Below are 18,233 nucleotides of genomic sequence, written 5' to 3' on the forward strand. Positions count from 1 at the left end.
CTCGCGCATCCGGTCGCGATTTATTTCATGGCCAATTTTGAAAACCCGATCCTGTTTACCCGATATGTTTTACATCATGATGGGGGCTATAAGTATCATACTTCTAGAAAAATCTAAGAATATCTCAAGAGTGATAATTTGCGTGGGTCATTATGCGCTTGTTTTTTTGCCGCCACGTTAGGAGCTACTGTTTGTTTGGTCGTCTTAGGATTTTAGTATGGAGATAGACGAGTTTGATTGAGGCGCCGCGCTTAGGATGTTGTGGAGATGGGTGAGATTTCTTTGGCGCTGGATTTATTTCCGTTGATTGTTTTCAACCTCAAAAAATGCGTCATCATGAATCATACAGTGTTTTGAATTCAAAAGCGCATGTATTGAGTCTGAATTATTCTTTGTCTTATGAATGGTGTATAGGTAGTGATTACAACATTAAGCGAGAGGTGTTTAACATGATTGATATCTACTTGACAATATTAAAGACTCATGTTGTGAGTAACTCGAAACAGTAATCTTACGTATCTTTTCAAGATTTGAGGATCTTATCTGTTATTTTGAATCTTGAGGGGTGTATGTATGAGTCAGAAGTTGAAAAGAAGGGGCTGAATTCAGTGTTCAGGAAATGATAAAATCACTAGTACCATGGCCGATAGAATGAAATTATACAAAGAAAGAATATTAGAAAAATACAAAAATGATAAGGAAAAGAAAGGAAATGATCAGAATGAAGAAGCTTTTCCTTGTTGATGAGTAGGTTTCGTTGCATTGATGATGTTGTTAGATTAACTTATTTACCACAGTAAGTATTAACTACAGCTTTCATCTTAATATCATCATCACCATATCTATCTCTCTCAGTCTCATCATTAACTTCCTGTTATCTTCATCAATCCCCTTTCTTTTCTCCTTAACCTCTCCCTCATTCTCATTCCCCTTTAACATAACAACAACAATCACCCACTCCTCACTCTCGCCCTCTGAATAGATCACTCAGCACTATTCCACACTTTTCTATCGCAACCATGCACAATATATGCATGAGCAAGAGCGATTTCCTAAAATATAAATGCGAGGGATAGAAGATGGATATAAAGTGGAGAGTGGAGCGGGGAAGGAGAAAAGGAGAAAGCCCCTAGCATAAGCGATGTGGGGTAGGATGATGATATTTGCAACCGTGTGATAGTTTCCGATGCGATTTGGATGAGAGAGTAGGTATAAATGATTAGATGAAAGTCTGGGCTCCAGAAAAGCTAAGATTGCAATCTAACAATGAGAAGAGGTCGAGTTTGTCTGTGTCCTAGTTTACATTGACAACGGTGTGGCTGGCCTGGTAATAAGTACTGTGATTTTGGGAATAGGAGAAGGGATAGATATGGTCCAGCGATAAATCGATTTCGAGCATATTGAACACATATCACTCACATTTCGACCCAACACAATGATTGATAGTTTGCGCACGTGGAACAGGGGTACACCTTGTGTGAAGTTGTGAAGTATTTCGGGTATGTCAAATATATCTCCACCAAAACACATGCAATCTATCTTTGAAAAAAATGGTATCATTATTAAGGTGGTGATGGTGGTGGTACACTGTCCTCTACCTCTCCTCTATGCTTCTTTGGTTTTACCAATAGCAATATAAACATACCTACAACTAGTAGGATCAATAACAAAATAATTCGTCTCTTCGTTCCCTTTCTTTGGTATCCGCTTGCAACTTTTAATTCCACATTTGCAGCCTTGACGTCTACTGCCATTCTTTCCACGTTGTAGTCTATACGATCCAACATTGTTCCTTGATCTATAATCATAGTTTGAAGTTCTTTAAAAATGTCGGCGAGTTCGATAATACCTTGCGCAATATCATTGATTTCACGTTCCCGTTGCATGATGGCTGCATCATTGGAGGTGAGTTGTTTTTGAGAGGTTTGTTGGAGGGTTGCTTGGGAGAATGATTTATCGGCGTCGGATTCCATGATGGAGGGGTCGATGTAATTACTGTAAAGAGGGGTAGATGTTCGTTCGATAGGTGCATTCATACCTCCCAAGCCTCGTAACTCTGATGATTGGTCAGTATAAATTCTTTCCCGTCTTGCCATGGCGTCTTCAATCAATATAGTGTGAACTCACTCTTCAGATAAGTACTTTGCTTTTTTCTGAATCCCGCACTTGCTTCTTGTACCCTCGATGCTAGTGAAATCTGGATATTCCTTGCCATAGTTTCCTCTCCTTTACTTATGCCTCCTTGATGCCGCGAGTCACGAACAATTTGTTCTACTCTTTGAATTGACCTCTGACAATCGTGAAATCCCTTGGTAATTTGTTGCGTCAATAGTTCAATCTCCCTTTCTTCCTTTTTCTTGACTTCCTCATCATCGAATCCTGGCAATACATGTTTTTGATGTAACTTCTCCAATTTTTGACTCTTGTTTGCGATGTCCGTAAGATATTCTGTGACTTCGTCGCTGATATCTGCCCATCTCGGTGGCAGTAAATCCATTTCTATTATCGCATCGCCGTCATCTTCGAATGCGCCAGCGGACATGAGTCCTCTGCGTTCCTCCGAGGCTCCCCCAATACTGTCTGAGTATCCATTGCCAGAAGAGCTTGAATATTTTGGTTTCTTTGCGGGGTGATGTGCATATGATTGTCGATAGGAGATATAGCTGATAGATTAGGTGTCAGTATCTATCCAAGCTTGTGAAAGGGACAACAGCAATCAGAACATACAGATTTGTACGATCACGCCACATGGCGATTTGAAAAGAATCTCACAGTATCACAAGATATAATAGAGGAAGAATTTCGCATAGAAACTCGAAGGATTGTAATTTATATGGGAGTTTGTTATTGAATGTCGCATGTTGGTCTTGTTTTGATACTTCCAAGCTCTCCCCAGCTTCGGCCTCTTCGCCTGAGGAATCCCAGACACCCAGACCCTTATGTCATTCGGCTACCGTACAACCACTACCTTTGACCATTATGGTATCTATGCTTCACCGAATCCAAGCATCTGAACAGTTGAATCGCAATCACAGCCCACAACACAACAAGATCCTCCTTACTTTAACCGTACAACCTTTCTTCCCGTTTTCCATATACCTTAGAAATACTACAAACCCCAAAAGTTATTATACTTACTTTCAATCAAATACTCTACAATGGTTTGTTTCCATCTCCCAAAGACGGCTGGGCCTTGAACAACCCCGCGGTTTTCAGCATTCGACTTGAAGCTGTAGCTGCAAGTTGGAGGGAAAGAATGTGATAATGGAGGACAAAAGGATCGCAACTGACATGCGCATTTATACAGGCCGATTCTCTTACTGAAGAGCAAGTCTCCGAGTTCAAGGAGGCCTTCTCCCTCTTTGTACGTTGATATTCCCTACTTGATACTCTCAGCCCTATGGACACTTGGCAGGGCATATTTGAAGATTTGAAAGCTAATAGCTGTGACTCTACAGGACAAGAATGGTGATGGTTCGTACTTCCATATTATTCCTTTGAAATTGCAGATCTCGAATATCCTCCTGTGTTTACACACTTGCCCTCTCGACCGCCCCAGCCCCTATCTCGAACAATTGTACCAATAATGGGGACAGCGACGCAAATCGGCAGAACAATGTAGAGAGACAGCACTGATATATGGATCTATAGGACAAATCACTAGCAAGGAGTTGGGAACCGTCATGCGATCCCTTGGTCAAAACCCTTCCGAGTCCGAGTTGCAAGACATGATCAACGAGGTCGATGCTGACAACAACGGTACCATTGATTTCCCAGGTATGGCGCAACACAATAAAGCTCATGACTTAAAATGCTGACGCGACCAGAATTTCTTACTATGATGGCAAGAAAGATGAAGGATACCGACTCTGAGGAGGAGATTCGTGAAGCATTCAAGGTTGGAATTCTACAAGTCACTTGATGTGGCAGAGGCTGATATGTCGTTGGTATAGGTCTTCGATCGTGATAACAACGGTTTCATCTCCGCTGCTGAACTTCGTCATGTCATGACCTCCATCGGAGAGAAGTTGACTGATGACGAGGTTGATGAGATGATTAGGGAAGCCGATCAAGATGGTGACGGAAGAATCGACTGTATGTACCCCTTTTCCAACAATTTTTCTTCAAGTTCATATGCTAATGATCATTTACAGACAACGAATTTGTACAGCTTATGATGCAAAAGTAATCGAGCTTGCTTTTTTTGCGTGGTCTTTTGCTGCTGGGAGGGAGAATAGTCGGCGTACACATCACGGGTCTTTTGGACATCCAGAATTCTTGTGGGCGTAGGACTGGACTGGTTGACATTCACGTAGAGCGTTCCCGTTTTTAGTGACCTTCATGATCAATGATAACCCATCAGACATCTTATTGTCTTGTTAATACCCTTTACCAGAGTCTTCATGATGCGTTGATTGCTATGTGAACCTTGGATAGTGACAAATATCTTGGTAGGCTAACATTGAGATCAAGCCCGTCAGCGAATCTCAGTCTCATATCTAGGAGAACTCGAATCGTGCAAATATGGAATCAAGAGAGGAGCGGAAGACTTATTATTAGCAAAATTGTGTATATCTTTTGACAACTATTCGACACGACAGATTTTCAGGGGAAACCTGTGGATCATCCTTAGTGGTACTTTGCAATCAACTTGATGATATCACAATTAGAAGTGGGTACAGCCGTTTAGCTTTTAGTTGAAGGGGAGGGAATGAGAGACGGGATGGATATCGGAGATATATAACTTCAAAGAGAACCATTCATACGGTACCGAAATCGAATAGTAGCCCTGCTCCAACAGATTGGGATGTTGGTAACCATAAGCGATTACCCCTAATGGAGACGTCGATTTCCTTTCGTACGGAGTATGCTTCTTTTAAACTTTCTATACTATAACATGTGGCGAAACACAAGATTGGATAGTGGGGAGCAACCTAGTCAATCGGTCCCGGTGGGTACGGAGATGCGAATGTCTGGCTTTGATCCCTTACCGCAGGGTTCAATTATTTTCTCTTGGCGAGTCATCGACTCTTCAGCCATGAAGCAGAAGAGACGAAACTGACTGATACATTCCTCGGCAACATGTAGATCAATTGGATGTCCAGCTCACCCTGTTTTTAATGGTAGGTTGACTTTCTTTTCTATCTTCTTTCGTTCCTGCTATTTCGCTTCTTGATTGTTCGTTTCTTGGAGTTCTACGGAAGGTGTTCTATCAACTTGGGAGTTTCAACGAAGTACATTGGATGAAGCACAGCTGCTGTCAAAGCAATCAATTGATGAAATCGGGTTACACATTCTAGGAATGTGACACACAACACTTCCAAACTTCTCTTCTTCTATTTTGCCTATTCAATCGTTCGCGCAGTAAATGCTGCAGCAGACATGCCGTCAATCATTAAAAGATGGAGAGCAGCATTCATAGCTGCAGTGTTCATGATTTTTACTCTTCATTACCTTCATTCACGGCGTAACACTTGGAGCTATGACGCGAATTACTTATCTTCGATAGGAAAACTTCATCTGCCAGATGGAAAAACCCACTGGTCGAAATTACCAGAACGATATCCAGTAACTTCATACATTCCTTTGCCAACTGGAAAACCGAAGAAGATCCCGCAGATCCAAAGTGCGCCTCCAAAAGAAGACGCGGCGCAGAAGGAGGAGAGATTAAGGCGGTTGGCGGCCGTAAAAGAGAGTTTCGTACACAGTTGGGAGGGATATAAAGCGCACGCATGGTTACGAGATGAGGTTTCTCCTCTATCAGGGTCCTGGAAAGATACCTTTGGTGGCTGGGCCGCGACATTGGTTGATTCTTTGGATACTTTGTGGATTATGGGGTTAAAGGAAGATTTTGAAATCGCGGTGCGATCAATCGAGGGAATTGATTTCACGACAACGGAGCAAAATGATATTAATGTTTTTGAAACAACAATCAGATATATGGGTGGGTTCCTGGCTGCGTACGATATGAGTGGAGCGAAATATCCGGTTTTGTTGTTAAAAGCTGTGGAGGTTGCGGAGTTGCTGATGAGTTGTTTTGACACCCCGAATAGAATGCCAATTCCTAGATGGGATTGGAAGAAGTAGGTCCTATTTCTCTTATCCGAAAAGGAAGCTATTGACAATGCATAGGTATCTAGAAGGAGAGGATCAACTGGCGCCTAGAAGAGTTCTTGTTTCTGAACCCGGTTCTCTAAGTCTCGAATTTACTAGACTCAGTCAATTGACCGGAAATTCGAAATACTATGATGCGGTGCAACGTATCTCTGATGAATTTGAGAAAAGTCAGAACTCCACTCGATATCCCGGATTATGGCCTGTCAGTATTGATCTTCAAAAGCTCCGATTTGATGAAGATACCATGTTTACCATGGGTGGCATGTCGGATTCTACTTACGAATATTTACCGAAACAATACATGGTTCTTGGGGGCGTCCTAGACCAACCCAAGAAGATGTATGAAAGTTTCATTTCTGTAGCCCAAGAAACAATGTTCTTTCCAATCCTAAACGAAAAAAACCAGAAAATCAGAGTATCAGGAGATGTACGCACCAAAGGTATAGCTGAGAGCAGTACTCCGGAGCTTATTCCTCGTGGTCAACATCTCACCTGTTTCACTGGAGGCATGATTGGAATCGCCTCGAAAATCTTCGACCGCCCCTCCGATCTCGCCTTAGCTGAGGAACTCACAAATGGATGTATATGGGCGTACGATAATAGTCCCAATGGCATCGCACCCGAAATCTTCAGCGTGGTTCCATGTCCTAAAGATCACGATTGTACGTATTCGAAACAGAAGTGGTATGATGCTCTCGCAGCTGTATACACACATCCGATTACGCATACAGAAGAGGAGACGGAAAAGAAATTGAAAGAGATTATAGAGGAAAGAAGATTAAGTCCGGGGTTCACGGCAGTAGATGATCGGAGATATATTTTGAGGCCAGAGGCTATTGAAAGTGTGTGGATTCTGTGGAGGATCACGGGGGATAGAAAATATATGGATGCGGCGTGGAGAATGTTCCAGGCGATTGAGAAGATTTGTAGGACGGAGATCGCATCGGCAGCCATACTGGATGTTACGGTCAAGGCAGTGGTGGGCGGAGAGGGGAAGGGCAAGAACGGAAATAGGAAGCAAGAAGACCGTTTCGCGCATGAATTGGATGAGACCAATGGAGAGGAAGGCGTGGAGCAGGCAGATAGTATGGAGAGTTTCTGGCTAGCAGAGACGTTGAAGTATTTCTACTTGGTTTTCAGTGAGTGGGATGTGGTGAGTCTTGATGAATGGGTGTTGAATACGGAGGCGCACCCACTGAAGAGATTGAAAAGGTGACGTTGGTAGGTAGCATGAAAGTTGGTAGAGATAATTTCTAAAAGAGAATAAGATATTTCAATTTCTACGTGGCTTGCATGACACGCTGTGTCGATATGAGGTATAACAATTCATAGTGACGGCGTCTCAGGGCGTGGTCTATAATATGAAAAAATATGAATTAGTTCAATATCACATGAAATGGGCCTTCCTCAAACGCTCCAACAAATAATGATTGGCACGGTTTTGATTAGCTAAAGCCAAGCTTCATCATATAGGTGATCAAAGTGGCACAATCGAAAGAGGTACTGCATGAAGGGCGAGAGGGGGTGAGCGGAGCGCGCCCCTCCGTTAATTCACGTTTGATCTGTTGACAAGTGTCATCAGAATAGATACAATTATGAGAAATATTCAGCGAGCAAGCATTTCTTGATTTTAGCATTAGAATAGCTAGTGGTGTCATGTGACAACGGTGAGCGCCGATCACCTCGCACCTCAAGAACTGTTACAAGGTAAGGAAACATACAAATCACAACATCTCAATTTACTTCCATCAAAAACCAACGCAAAGTTTTCTCAATCCCTTATACCAAAAACAGCATACAGAAATCGGACACGAACTTCTCCAATTAAGAAATGTTTTTCCCAACATAAACATAGCGAATAAACAGATAAACATTTTCGCTCGCGACCGCTGCAACTGGAACTGCGTTCGCCTTGAGTTTCCAATTTAGGTTCCTTTCAGTCATTGTGCATTGTCTGGTAAAGAGATCCCCAGAGTAGATACCATCGGTTCCATTGTACGCAGGTGAATTTGGATCCACCAATATACTTAATCTGTCCCTCACGTTTTTGTTTCGAGACATCAACGTGAAGGACTGAACCTGAAGTTCTTTTTGATGACGTGACCAGAAAGGTAGACGGTCTTTCAAATTGCCAAGGTCTAAGGTTGCTACCACGTTAGGAGTAAGGAGCGTTTTTTCAAAATCTGCCCATTTTCCAGCAAAGTCGGTCTTGAGGTCCCAAAGTGCCCAGTATCCTTGATGTTGACCTTGAGCTTCAACGGTTTGAGCTGCCTGGACAACTGCGTCCTTCGCCGCCTTTCTCAGTGTTGGGCCTCCCTCGTAAGCAGTGTACTGTATGTGTAGTCGCACATCAGTGATTGACTCGTAATTGAAATGCCGGATTGGTGCCGGAAACTCCAGACGCCATGTTGAAATGGCACCGGCGCCCTCGAATGGCATGTACCGGGGACCAGAGAAGTCAAGCTCAAAAACCCCGGAGTCTTTAGCACCAGAGCTGACCGCTATTGCTGTTATCGGAATTCGGTCGGTTCTGAATGCTTCACTTCCAGTGGCAGATTGGGAAGCAGCATAGTCAGCTGCGCTTTGTGTTACGCGATACTTATGCTCTAGCAACGTCAAGACGGCATTTGTGTTGGTCTCACTCTCTATATCTGATGGCACAGAGACGCTAACAGATCGAATTCTGCGCATGTAATGACCTGGAAAATCCATATCATAAAGCAGTTCGCCAATGGAGAAGTCCGTTGTTCCCGTGATTCTGAGTTTCATCAACGCCATAGGATCAAAGTCTTTTAGAGATACAGTCTTACTGATGTTGTAATCAGCAGCTGTACAATCTAATTGCGCGCTTTCTAGTCTTCTCAGGTCCAGATAAAGACTCTCGGCAGCAAGAAGGCCATCTTGAGAAGGGTTCCAATACCCCCCTTTGTTGATTATCGAACTTCTACTGCCGGCTTCGAAGTTGAACGAGCTTTCCGCCCGAAGTGCCATGGTCATTGAGAGTTCGTAAGCCTGGAAATAAAGATTTCTGAAGATTTTCTCCATCCATGTATACAATTGTTCGCTGGTGTACTTGGTACGGTACCACTCCTCGGCCCCAGCTGCATCTTCTATTTCAGATATTTGTATCTCAATGTCCTTCTGAATTGAAGTGATATGAATTTTCTGGATTTCGACCTCCTTGTCGATTGACTTGATTTCACGACCACTCATATTTGCTGCGAGTCTTCGTTCCCGTAACTGCATCGTTAGGCTAGCTTTCTTGTCTGCTCGACCGGCTTCATCTACTAGAACAGCTGAAATTCCTCTCGCCAATGTGGACCCAGCCGCTACTGCATCAGCAATTGCGCTTCCAGCGAAAGAAATAGATCCACCGACACCAAGAGGTTCAAAGTTGGTTGTTGCTTGTGGAACGAGATAAAGAGGGATTGAAAGTGCATCAGTGGCTACGGCCGCACGATTTTTGGCCCCAGCAGAGAGGGATTGTGTCACTATTAAAAATCATGGGGTCAGTATTGCCTGCTCAAGAATATTTTTGGGGATAATTAAGAACAAATATTGTGTTAGCAAACGGAAAGGATATGCTCGAGGGAAAGGGCACAGCAGGGCTTGAGATTTTGAACACAATATTCGAAAGCTTGTGAAATATTCAAACAACGTACTTTCCGCTTTCTCATATGAAGACATTCGAAGTTCATCTTGTGTGGGGGTATCGATGCTTTGTTGAATATCGACCCAATCATCCTTGGGCTTTGGAATCATGGAATCTGGCTCGCCGATAAGCTGGAGATAGTAATTCAATTGCGCCTCGAGCGAGCTACGATTGATCAAGAGCGATTCGACAGTCTGTTGTGCCTCTTCAAGCTCGACATTCTTGATATCCAGCATCATTTTCTGTATGACCGAAGCGTGCTGAGCGTTGCCGATATTGAAAGTTTCCATCTCTTTCTTTTCAACTACGGATACAAGTCGTCCTGAAAGTTTGCGCACCTCGATACATAATGCTAGGGCCTGCTTCAGAAGAGCATCAAAACGCTGCCGTGGTAGTGGACTATTTCGTTCACCAGATACCATGCTGAGAATATCAGATACTCCCATACCTCCTTTGCTGAGAGCTATCAAGGCTCCCGGATCAATGGGTGGTTCACGAAGGCCATAAATTACTGGCTTCCCTTGAATGTCGAAAGAATTTCGGAGATTGTAAAGGCGTTCGTGAACAAGGCTTCGCATTTGCTTGAACTTAGGATTTAGAGGGGCGCAGAAATAGTTCGTTCGGAGGAAACAAGCGATGTTCTCTTTTTTTGGATCCCTGTCTGCTATTTCGGCTGCGCCTTTCTTTAATTTGGCCGAGAAAGGCAAGCCCAAATCGAATACGACAGAGTCATACATAATATCTTCTTCTCTCAGTTGCTCGAAAGTCATTGCCTTTCTTTTTCTTTTTCCCAAATCTGGTACTTTGGGCGGTTCCTGACCCAATACTCGAGCAGCCTCGATATATCGCTGCGTAGCTATCGGTAAGCTCTCAAGCGAAGCCCGGCGAAAATAAACATCGCCCATTGCAATGAGGATCTCTGCGTACTTCATCACTATCCACTTCATATAACTGATTGGTCTTCCCCTGGCTGCGGCATGCACAAGTGAGCCATACGAACGACGCTCCTTGATGGCAAGCTGGATTTCTTTGCTTAAATGGTCAAGATTCAAAGGATCGAACGAAGTCTCACCCCGGATGGCAATTTGTCGGGCCATTTCCTGGAACGGAGGAAATCGCCAGCATGATCGATAGGTCAATTTGTCATCCACGTTTAGTTCTAGGTCTGCAGATGGATCAAAGACTAGTCGCGCAACTTCCAATGCTTCTTCGTATTGCTGGGTGGCAGAAAATCGATCGACTGCCAATAACACTGTGTGCAGGCCAACCTCCCAACTGTAACGTGATTAGCTGTCATTCCTAACAAATTATTCAGATGGGTTGAATCTTTTGGATCCATTGCATCCCTCTAAAACAATGGAGGCCATTTTAAAGATGACTTCTCTCAATCCATTTTCGTGCCAAAAAGACACGAATCATCAAAAGCAACGTGTTATTAAAAAGAAGAAGAAAATTGTTTCTCTTTAAAACCTGCAAACAGGCTACTGTAACCTCGTTTCCGTTTTTTATTTTGGGTTTTTCTCATAAAAGATATGAACTTACTTGTACAGAGCGGTGGGACGTCCTAGCTCATGATACCTGTGTTGATCCGCGGTTAGTTCACTATTGGAATACTAATATTAAAGGTGAAGTGAGCTAGGGTAAATTACCATGCCTCATGACTACCAGCCCCAAAACTTTCTCTCATCACGCCAGCAGGTAGCTGTGCTATCTTGTTGTACAAACAGCGTAGCGGATCAATTCGGTCAGCGGTAGCTTCCATGAGTTCGTGCGAAAATATGTGGTCAATAGAAACAAGTTCCGTATTGTTCTTGATGACGTCTTTAGTCCACGTCGAACTGAGAAGCTCCATTTTTGGTATATTGAAGAAACTTGCTCTTCTGCCTTCGCTAACCTTTGCGCTAACAACGAGTCCTGTCACTCTCTGTGGCAACTTTGACAAAGTCCAGGAGACATCTGAAGCCCCTTTGGCACTCTCCAATTCAGGTGGTACCCAAATCAAAGGTGAGGAATTGGTATATTTGGAACCTCCAGGGAGTGATTCGAGATCCATGCCTTGTTTCAATGCTTTTTGAAAGTATGTTGCAAATGAACCCGCCTGAGTAGAGGTTGCTGCGGCGTTCGAAATACTTATTTGGTCGTTGCAGAATATGAATGATCCAATAACCTTGGAAGTGGTTTTTTCAGCCTCTCCATAGCTGACCTGGAGTGTCAAAGTATTTTCTTGTAGTGTGGGATCGACCCGGAGTTGCGATGAGGATGCCTCTAAGCCTACACTGAGACTGCCAGAGGAAACTCTCTTGGGTGTCCAACTGTCGTTGACGAACTCTGTCCACGCCATTGTTATTTCCCAGATGCGTACAGGCTCCGCCATGTTCGGCTTTTCTTTGCGCAGGTCGTCAAAAGTCGTTACTTTGGACATACTTGAGATATTCTTCACTAATGTCTTGGGCACAATTGAAGGCATAAACAAGTACAGCCTACCCTTAATCATGATTGGAAGGAGATAACTGCCTGTATCTATAAGTCTTTGGCCCTCCCATTCCGTCTCAATTGACGCAATGTCGACCTCGACCTTGGACCATGGTTGCCAAAACACCTCAGCGGTTCTCAATCTTGTCAGGGTGCGGTAGTAGAAGGTATACGGCCCACTGCGGGTCCGGCCAAACAAGTGAAAGATGTCCGAGGCCGATGGTTGCGGTTCATGAACATAGGCGACTATATCGAGACTTGAAATTCCATCTAGATCATACAAATAACTCTGGATCGCTTGGAGAAACGTCTTGATACTCAAGTCTTTCTGCATTAAAGTGGCCTCAAACTGGTCAAAAAGCTCGGATTTGTCGTCTCGGAGCATTGGGTCGATCCAGTTCTCAGGATATAAAAAGATCTTTCTATGCACCTCCCAGAGAGTGTATTGTTGTAGCCAATCCCACTTTTCATGACCCAGAACTGACTTCGAAACTCCTTCTTCCATCCCGAGGAGACAGCGTTGGACAAACATTTGCACGACCGAGATAGCTGTTTTTATACGTGAAGTTCGAATTTGTGGCCCCATCTGTACATCAACCAAGAAATGCTCGAACAATCCATCTGCATCCCAAATCCCAAGGTCTTGGGTGATGAACTTTTGCTGTAGAAGATAAGCTACGAGTGTCTTGCGCTGGCTCTCCATCAACCCTTCATCTGATGCCTCTCGCTGCGAAGGCGTCAATCTTTGTTGCAGAGTTTTGGCGGCTTCCATATATGTATCTCCACTGTTGAGCTGTGATAGAGGTTTTGCAAGGTAAAATAATTCTGTCATAAGAGGCTTGGAGGTAACATCAGATGTATTTCCCAAACCGTCGTATATAACAAGAATAGCTTTGAGGTTGATAAAGGCATTGTGGTTGCGCAAAACTGCTACAAGATCCGCAGGAGTATGATTTGGGTATTTTGCCTTGAGGACGCTTTCTACCAACGTGTCTTTCCAACCAGTGCTTGCTGCGATTTTAGCTGTAATTGTCTTCATGTCTGGATTTTTAGGGTTGTAAAACCACGAGAAAAGGCTGATCAGGTCATTGTCTGGGATCATCATATTATCTGGGATCATTATATTATCTCTCAGCTCGCGGTACTCTTGAAGCTGCACCAAGTTTATCAAAGAAGGTGTATTAAGATTCATTGATAGCATCTCATTCTCTGATTTCCCCACTCTGTCAATATATTCGAGCTCTGATTTCGTGAGTTTTAAAGTCTGGCAAATACACACTGCTCTCTGGATGGCCTCCAAAATCAATGTTGCTTGTTGGATAGATGTTGATGGCTGAAGCTCTTCATCAGTGAAAGGTGACATCATTGATCTGCATGTTGACCATGAAATTTCGGAGGGAGGAATGCTACTCTGCAGAAGATATGGCTGTCTGGCATTCATGCGAAATACGTTCCAAGTTTTCGAGTTTTGATCAAACGGCACTTCAATCCCATTTATCATTAGACTGATAGTGCTATTCAATACACCAGTATAGTGCAGTTTGAAATCATCTGTTGTTGAAGGTGTGAAGTATGCATCTAGCGTCTTAGCTTTAGTCACGGTTTCAACTGGTACGCTGAGTTGTTTTAGAGCTGCCATAGCTGATTCGAGCGCATTATTCTCGTTTGTTGATACCTTCACAGTGTCTGTGAGAAGGGTTGAAAGAACTGTTATATCAACACCTTCCACAAGATCTTTCATTGTATTGAGGATAGATGTCGTGAGAGTGTCTTGAATAATCACAGGTTTCGCCATCTTGACAAAGGCAACTCGTCGTGCTTGTACTTGTGACTCGGTCTCAATCGAAATTTCATTCACAGAGGGGATTGGATCGGCAGAGAGCTTGGTTGGAGCCCAGTCTTGCAAAATGATATCATCTGTTAGTTCGTTTATGTTGCTCTGAAAACGGGACTTGATGACGGCTTGAGGAAAGAGAGAGTTCTCAACAAGATTCTGTAGCGCCGTCTTCACGGCAGGAAGGCCTGCGGATTCATCCATAATTTTCTTCTTCTCATTCGCCGCCAATATGCCTGTGAGTTTGAGTTGAGCAGACCACGTATTAGCTGTCGAGGAAGGAATTACAGAAATTTTGGTTGGCCAGTTTTTGGAGAAGTTTATGAGGCTCTGTAAATCTTGCTTCGTCTCAAGCGTTGCAGTATTGGTTCGAACCTGAGATCCCTCCACAAATTCAACGACTAGGCTGGCCGTAATTGAGTCAAAGCTACGTCCCGCACATTCGACGACAGTTTCATGAGTGGGAGCGGCCCCATTGAAAAGTGATGAAAATGATTTCCTCGAGTCTTTAGTCCCATCTAGTAACGCACTCGCTAGCTTTTGTCCAGGGTTTCCTAAAGTAATACTGCTTTCATCGCTCGTAGATTTACCAAGAACTAGTACAAGCGTTTCAATAGTCCAGCCTGAATTTAGTAACATTGTCCAATTTGTGATAGTACCAAGCGTCTTATTGGGATTTGCTAAGTGATCTTCCTCATCGAAGAATATCTTAAAGAATGGCACACATTCTTTGGGAGGGACAGAAAGCATTCGACATATAGTAACATATCGATACAAGATAGAAAAAGTCTCGATATTCAGATCATCATTTGCAAGATTTGTGGCTCCGAGTAGATCATTGAAGTATTCAAAACGCCAGTTGAGGCTTGCACAAATGCTCGCACCGCACTCTTGAATTTTTACTACCTTCCCTCCAGGTTGGAAGTATGCACCGTCTTTGGGAACCGCAAATACTTCTCCCAGAGAAGAGCTGAGAAATTTGCGATGAAGGAGAGATTCGTCACCAAATGAATCGATAAGACCCCATAGGGGAATAAGAGCAGCAGGTTCTAATCCGCATAGGTCACTCAGCTTCACAATAGAGGCAATTCCTTTGATGACGTATACGGAGATCGAAGCTACTTGGGAAACAGTGTTTGATCTGAAGGATGGCGAACTCTCCATTTCCTTGTTGCGTAAACAGTGAATAGCAGCATCGAGTACTTTGGTTGACCACCCAAGCTTGGCCTTCAGACGCAAGAAAGATTGAATGTTTCGGCATATGTTTGAAGTAAGAGGCTGAAACGGTGGACTGGATGCGTTTGATAGCAGTCGAAGCTCGGCAAGTGACTCAGTGAACTCGTTGGACCCAGCTTCATTGGTAATAACAAGCTGTTGGTCGAAAAGCTGGGTCTTTACAAGGTCGAGGACATCTTGAAACTCCAGCCCGGACCTCTGCATCAATTGATTCTTGATTTGTGTTAAGCCCTCAGTAGCGCTTAACATGGTTTCGTCATCCTCGTAACCCCACATCTGGCAAAACTCGTGCTCTTGTATTTTCGTATCAATGATAGTGTCGCTTGAGAGACCTTTCAGCAGGTCACTAAAAGATTGTGGGTAGAAGGTTTCTCCGGTGATAGCTGCAAATTCCATCTGGTGCAGGCCCAGTGCTTCTGCAGCTCTCTGCCTCTTCAAGACTTCTTCCGCTCCTAAGTTCAGCGATCTCTTCACTTGATCTGTAGTTGCTGCCGTTATTGTTTGCAGAATAATTTCTGGTGCTTGAAATTTCTCAACGAAGTCAAAATGGGATACTTGGAAGATGTCAAAGTAAGAGAGTACCATATTACGCGCCTGATCGTATGGAAAGTTGTTAAAGGGGAATCTTTGCTTTGAGATGATCTTGGAATAGACCTCATAGTCTGTATTCCCGGGCAGATTGAGTGGTGTAGGAGAATGCTCATCGTCTTGGGCATCAATAGGAGTATTGAACACTCGAATAGAATCTGGCGAACCAAGACATTTATGTCGGATGAAAGATTCAAGCACCTCGTTCACAAGACTGATGTACGGAATCAAAGTCTGTGAATTTGCACAGGTAAGCTCAAGATTCCTGAGATCTGGACGCCGTTGCGATAGAAGATTCAACAGGCTATTCCGAGTTCCTGGTGGGTCATCATATTGTGAATTTGTGCCCGTCGGTGTCGTGTTACTGAGCAAGCTCAAGAGATCGGCGAAATAGGCGGACAGGGATGTGATAGAACAGCATTCCTCACAAGTCGTATCTTCGAGCCGGAAGATATCAGTGAGATTGTTATGGGATTTGCCCATCCAGCTTTCATCACTCGGTACGTCTGTAGTATCCCCTTCAAAGTAAGGGTCAATCATGACTGAATCTGCTCTACGAGAATTCATCAGATGTAGCCAGAGTTGCTCGTTCCAGCAATCGACACGTTCTGCGCAGTCATATATTTTGAGTGAACTCTCGACGCTGGCACCAGCTGTGACCAAAGCATTCTTAAAGTTACTCTTTGACTGGGCTGTGATGCTTCGTACAGAATGGTAGTTGGAGTTGTAGAGATGCACCACGTCTTCAGGATCTTCAACAAGACTCGAGAAGATTTTCAAAGTCTTGATGAATTCAATCGCAGCTGAGAATTCCGCATCCTTCAAGTCTGAAAAGGCTTTCTTCACATAGGCTAAAAGCTCTGGCGATCCAATTTCAAGCTCATCACCGATCATCGCGGTCAGAATGCAATCGGCAATTCTTTGAAGGCGCTCTTCGATGGAAAACTTATCCTCTCTCAGCAGGATAAGCGACACAATGAGCGAGTGATTATCGAGGAATTCAGCGCGTACTTCTTCCAATTTGGCAATGGTCAAATTGGTGGTTGTCCAGTTGTATGGAAAGCTGGCTGGTGTCGCTGTCACTCTTTGATCCAACAGATTGCGAGGAAAAAGCAACGCTGCCAGACCCTCAATATTATAGGAGCTCAAGAGCGTCAGAATCTTCCCACAAACGTACTCTTCGTCGTCAAAATAAAATAAGAGCGATCTCACGAAAGTTATGGCGGCAATGGTTTCCGCTGGTACATTTCCTCCCTCGAGGAACCAATCAATGGCTGATCGAGGATCTCCAGGCCAAAGTTCGCTGGCATGATTCAACCTATCTCTGAGGTCACCAGGAAGAAGACCATTTTCGATAGCCTCAATGAAAGAAGACATGGCGGATTTGTTAGTTACTGCAGTATGCTATTGATTTAGATTTTGATTTTGGGCGTGTTTTTTTTTTTGTTTTTTTTACAACATCAAATGTAGGAAGCAGTTCAGAATGAAATTGGTGCTGGCTTTGAAGTTTATTCTTCCCAACTATTTTGAATGTCTGTTACTCGTGATTTCTATCATTTTCTCGATATTATCTCATGCGCGGATCCCACAACCGATCTAAACCCCACGTCCCCTCCTCCCCCACATCACGTTCTGCAGCGGAACGAGGTGCCATAATGCACTGCGATCGGGTGAGTGAATTAATTCAAAATTTTCAGCTTGAAACAATTTGCATAAATTGATTGTATGCAATGCAGTCCGCAAGGGTATGCGGAGGCGTGCGCTCCGTGATGGGACCGGTGATGCTTGAGGATGCAGTGCAGAACTATACGACGACATGATTCAGGTAAATCGAAAACCCCTCCTGCTCTGCAGCTCCATTTACGCAATTTGTACCGCCAGATATGCATTCGTGTCTGGATCAGTAAGGTCGGTTCGTGCTTTAAGGGCGAGGAGGTCGTAAGTGAACCTCCCAATGTATTTCCCGGACCCCCACGGCGCAATCCGTTACCTTAATACGAGAGGTTTATCAAAGCCCGGTATTGATCATCGCGCAACGTGCATGAACCGATCTGCAAAAGCGACAAGAACCTCGATAGCATCGTGATAGGTGGAAAACATGGCACGTTGAATTTGCCTCCGCATCCAGTGTTCACCAGTCCTACGCCGGATGACCAGAGAGTGTCGCTGCCCGGATTCAATTGGCGTATCCGACTGGCCCAGAAGATTGCATACCTGAACGTGTTCGATATAGTGGCGGGTAGCTATGCGCAGGTTGCAAATGCTTTTGATTCTCCAGCTGAAATGTCGACTACCAGAAACCCTGCCGGTCATCTGCCACACTTTACCGCAGTC

The 18,233-nt window shown here is 44.0% G+C and overlaps 4 protein-coding genes across 5 annotated transcripts; 2 read left to right on the forward strand and 2 right to left on the reverse strand.

The window, feature by feature from the left end:
- Positions 1 to 1,422: 1,422 nt before the first annotated feature.
- Positions 1,423 to 2,883, reverse strand: Bctlg2. Its single transcript, XM_001552074.2, has 3 exons — positions 2,728 to 2,883; positions 2,128 to 2,663; positions 1,423 to 2,056 (listed from the first exon to the last, which is right to left on the reverse strand). The coding sequence occupies exons 1-3, from the start codon at positions 2,748 to 2,750 to the stop codon at positions 1,563 to 1,565; spliced, it is 1,053 nt and encodes a 350-aa protein (XP_001552124.2). The 5' UTR covers positions 2,751 to 2,883; the 3' UTR covers positions 1,423 to 1,562.
- A 49-nt stretch (positions 2,884 to 2,932) lies between these two features.
- Positions 2,933 to 4,395, forward strand: Bc4. The gene is made up of 7 exons (XM_001552073.2): positions 2,933 to 3,161; positions 3,308 to 3,364; positions 3,459 to 3,474; positions 3,652 to 3,777; positions 3,828 to 3,898; positions 3,954 to 4,095; positions 4,155 to 4,395. Exons 1-7 carry the CDS (start codon positions 3,159 to 3,161, stop codon positions 4,187 to 4,189), a joined length of 450 nt encoding a protein of 149 aa, XP_001552123.1. The 5' UTR covers positions 2,933 to 3,158; the 3' UTR covers positions 4,190 to 4,395.
- Positions 4,396 to 5,061: 666 nt separating this feature from the next.
- Positions 5,062 to 7,393, forward strand: BCIN_07g05530 (hypothetical protein). 2 transcript variants are annotated; one of them, XM_024694151.1, is made up of 3 exons: positions 5,062 to 5,123; positions 5,510 to 6,083; positions 6,133 to 7,393. In XM_024694151.1, the coding sequence occupies exons 2-3, from the start codon at positions 5,833 to 5,835 to the stop codon at positions 7,331 to 7,333; spliced, it is 1,452 nt and encodes a 483-aa protein (XP_024549940.1). In that variant the 5' UTR covers positions 5,062 to 5,123; positions 5,510 to 5,832; the 3' UTR covers positions 7,334 to 7,393. The 2 variants fall into 2 exon arrangements, with proteins under 2 accessions (XP_024549940.1, XP_001552122.2); XM_001552072.2 differs by having other exon boundaries at positions 5,062 to 6,083.
- Positions 7,394 to 7,690: 297 nt separating this feature from the next.
- On the reverse strand, positions 7,691 to 18,175 carry BCIN_07g05540 (hypothetical protein). The gene is made up of 4 exons (XM_001552071.2): positions 11,419 to 18,175; positions 11,312 to 11,347; positions 9,780 to 11,044; positions 7,691 to 9,608 (listed from the first exon to the last, which is right to left on the reverse strand). Exons 1-4 carry the CDS (start codon positions 17,274 to 17,276, stop codon positions 7,942 to 7,944), a joined length of 8,826 nt encoding a protein of 2,941 aa, XP_001552121.2. The 5' UTR covers positions 17,277 to 18,175; the 3' UTR covers positions 7,691 to 7,941.
- Positions 18,176 to 18,233: the final 58 nt, after the last annotated feature.

This window comes from Botrytis cinerea, chromosome 7, assembly GCF_000143535.2.
Source record: "Botrytis cinerea B05.10 chromosome 7, complete sequence".
Taxonomy (NCBI): Eukaryota; Fungi; Ascomycota; class Leotiomycetes; order Helotiales; family Sclerotiniaceae; genus Botrytis; species Botrytis cinerea.

Bases quoted from the DNA above. Each gene is read 5' to 3' on its own strand.
- BCIN_07g05540 (XM_001552071.2), bottom strand. From the start codon at position 17,276: ATGTCTTCTTTCATTGAGGCTATCGAAAATGGTCTTCTTCCTGGTGAC. The intron at 11,348-11,418 runs GTAATTTACCCT...GGATCAACACAG, and splicing joins GCTGGTAGTCATGAGGCATG to GTATCATGAGCTAGGACGTC. The intron at 9,609-9,779 runs GTACGTTGTTTG...GATTTTTAATAG, and splicing joins TTCATATGAGAAAGCGGAAA to TGACACAATCCCTCTCTGCT.
- Bctlg2 (XM_001552074.2), bottom strand. From the start codon at position 2,750: ATGTGGCGTGATCGTACAAATCT. The intron at 2,664-2,727 runs GTATGTTCTGAT...CTAATCTATCAG, and splicing joins TGGCGTGATCGTACAAATCT to CTATATCTCCTATCGACAAT. The intron at 2,057-2,127 runs GTGAGTTCACAC...ACCAATCATCAG, and splicing joins GCAAAGTACTTATCTGAAGA to AGTTACGAGGCTTGGGAGGT.
- BCIN_07g05530 (XM_001552072.2), top strand. From the start codon at position 5,383: ATGCCGTCAATCATTAAAAGATGGAGAGCAGCATTCATAGCTGCAGTG. The intron at 6,084-6,132 runs GTAGGTCCTATT...GACAATGCATAG, and splicing joins CCTAGATGGGATTGGAAGAA to GTATCTAGAAGGAGAGGATC.
- Bc4 (XM_001552073.2), top strand. The intron at 3,899-3,953 runs GTTGGAATTCTA...TCGTTGGTATAG, and splicing joins AGATTCGTGAAGCATTCAAG to GTCTTCGATCGTGATAACAA. The intron at 4,096-4,154 runs GTATGTACCCCT...GATCATTTACAG, and splicing joins TGGTGACGGAAGAATCGACT to ACAACGAATTTGTACAGCTT.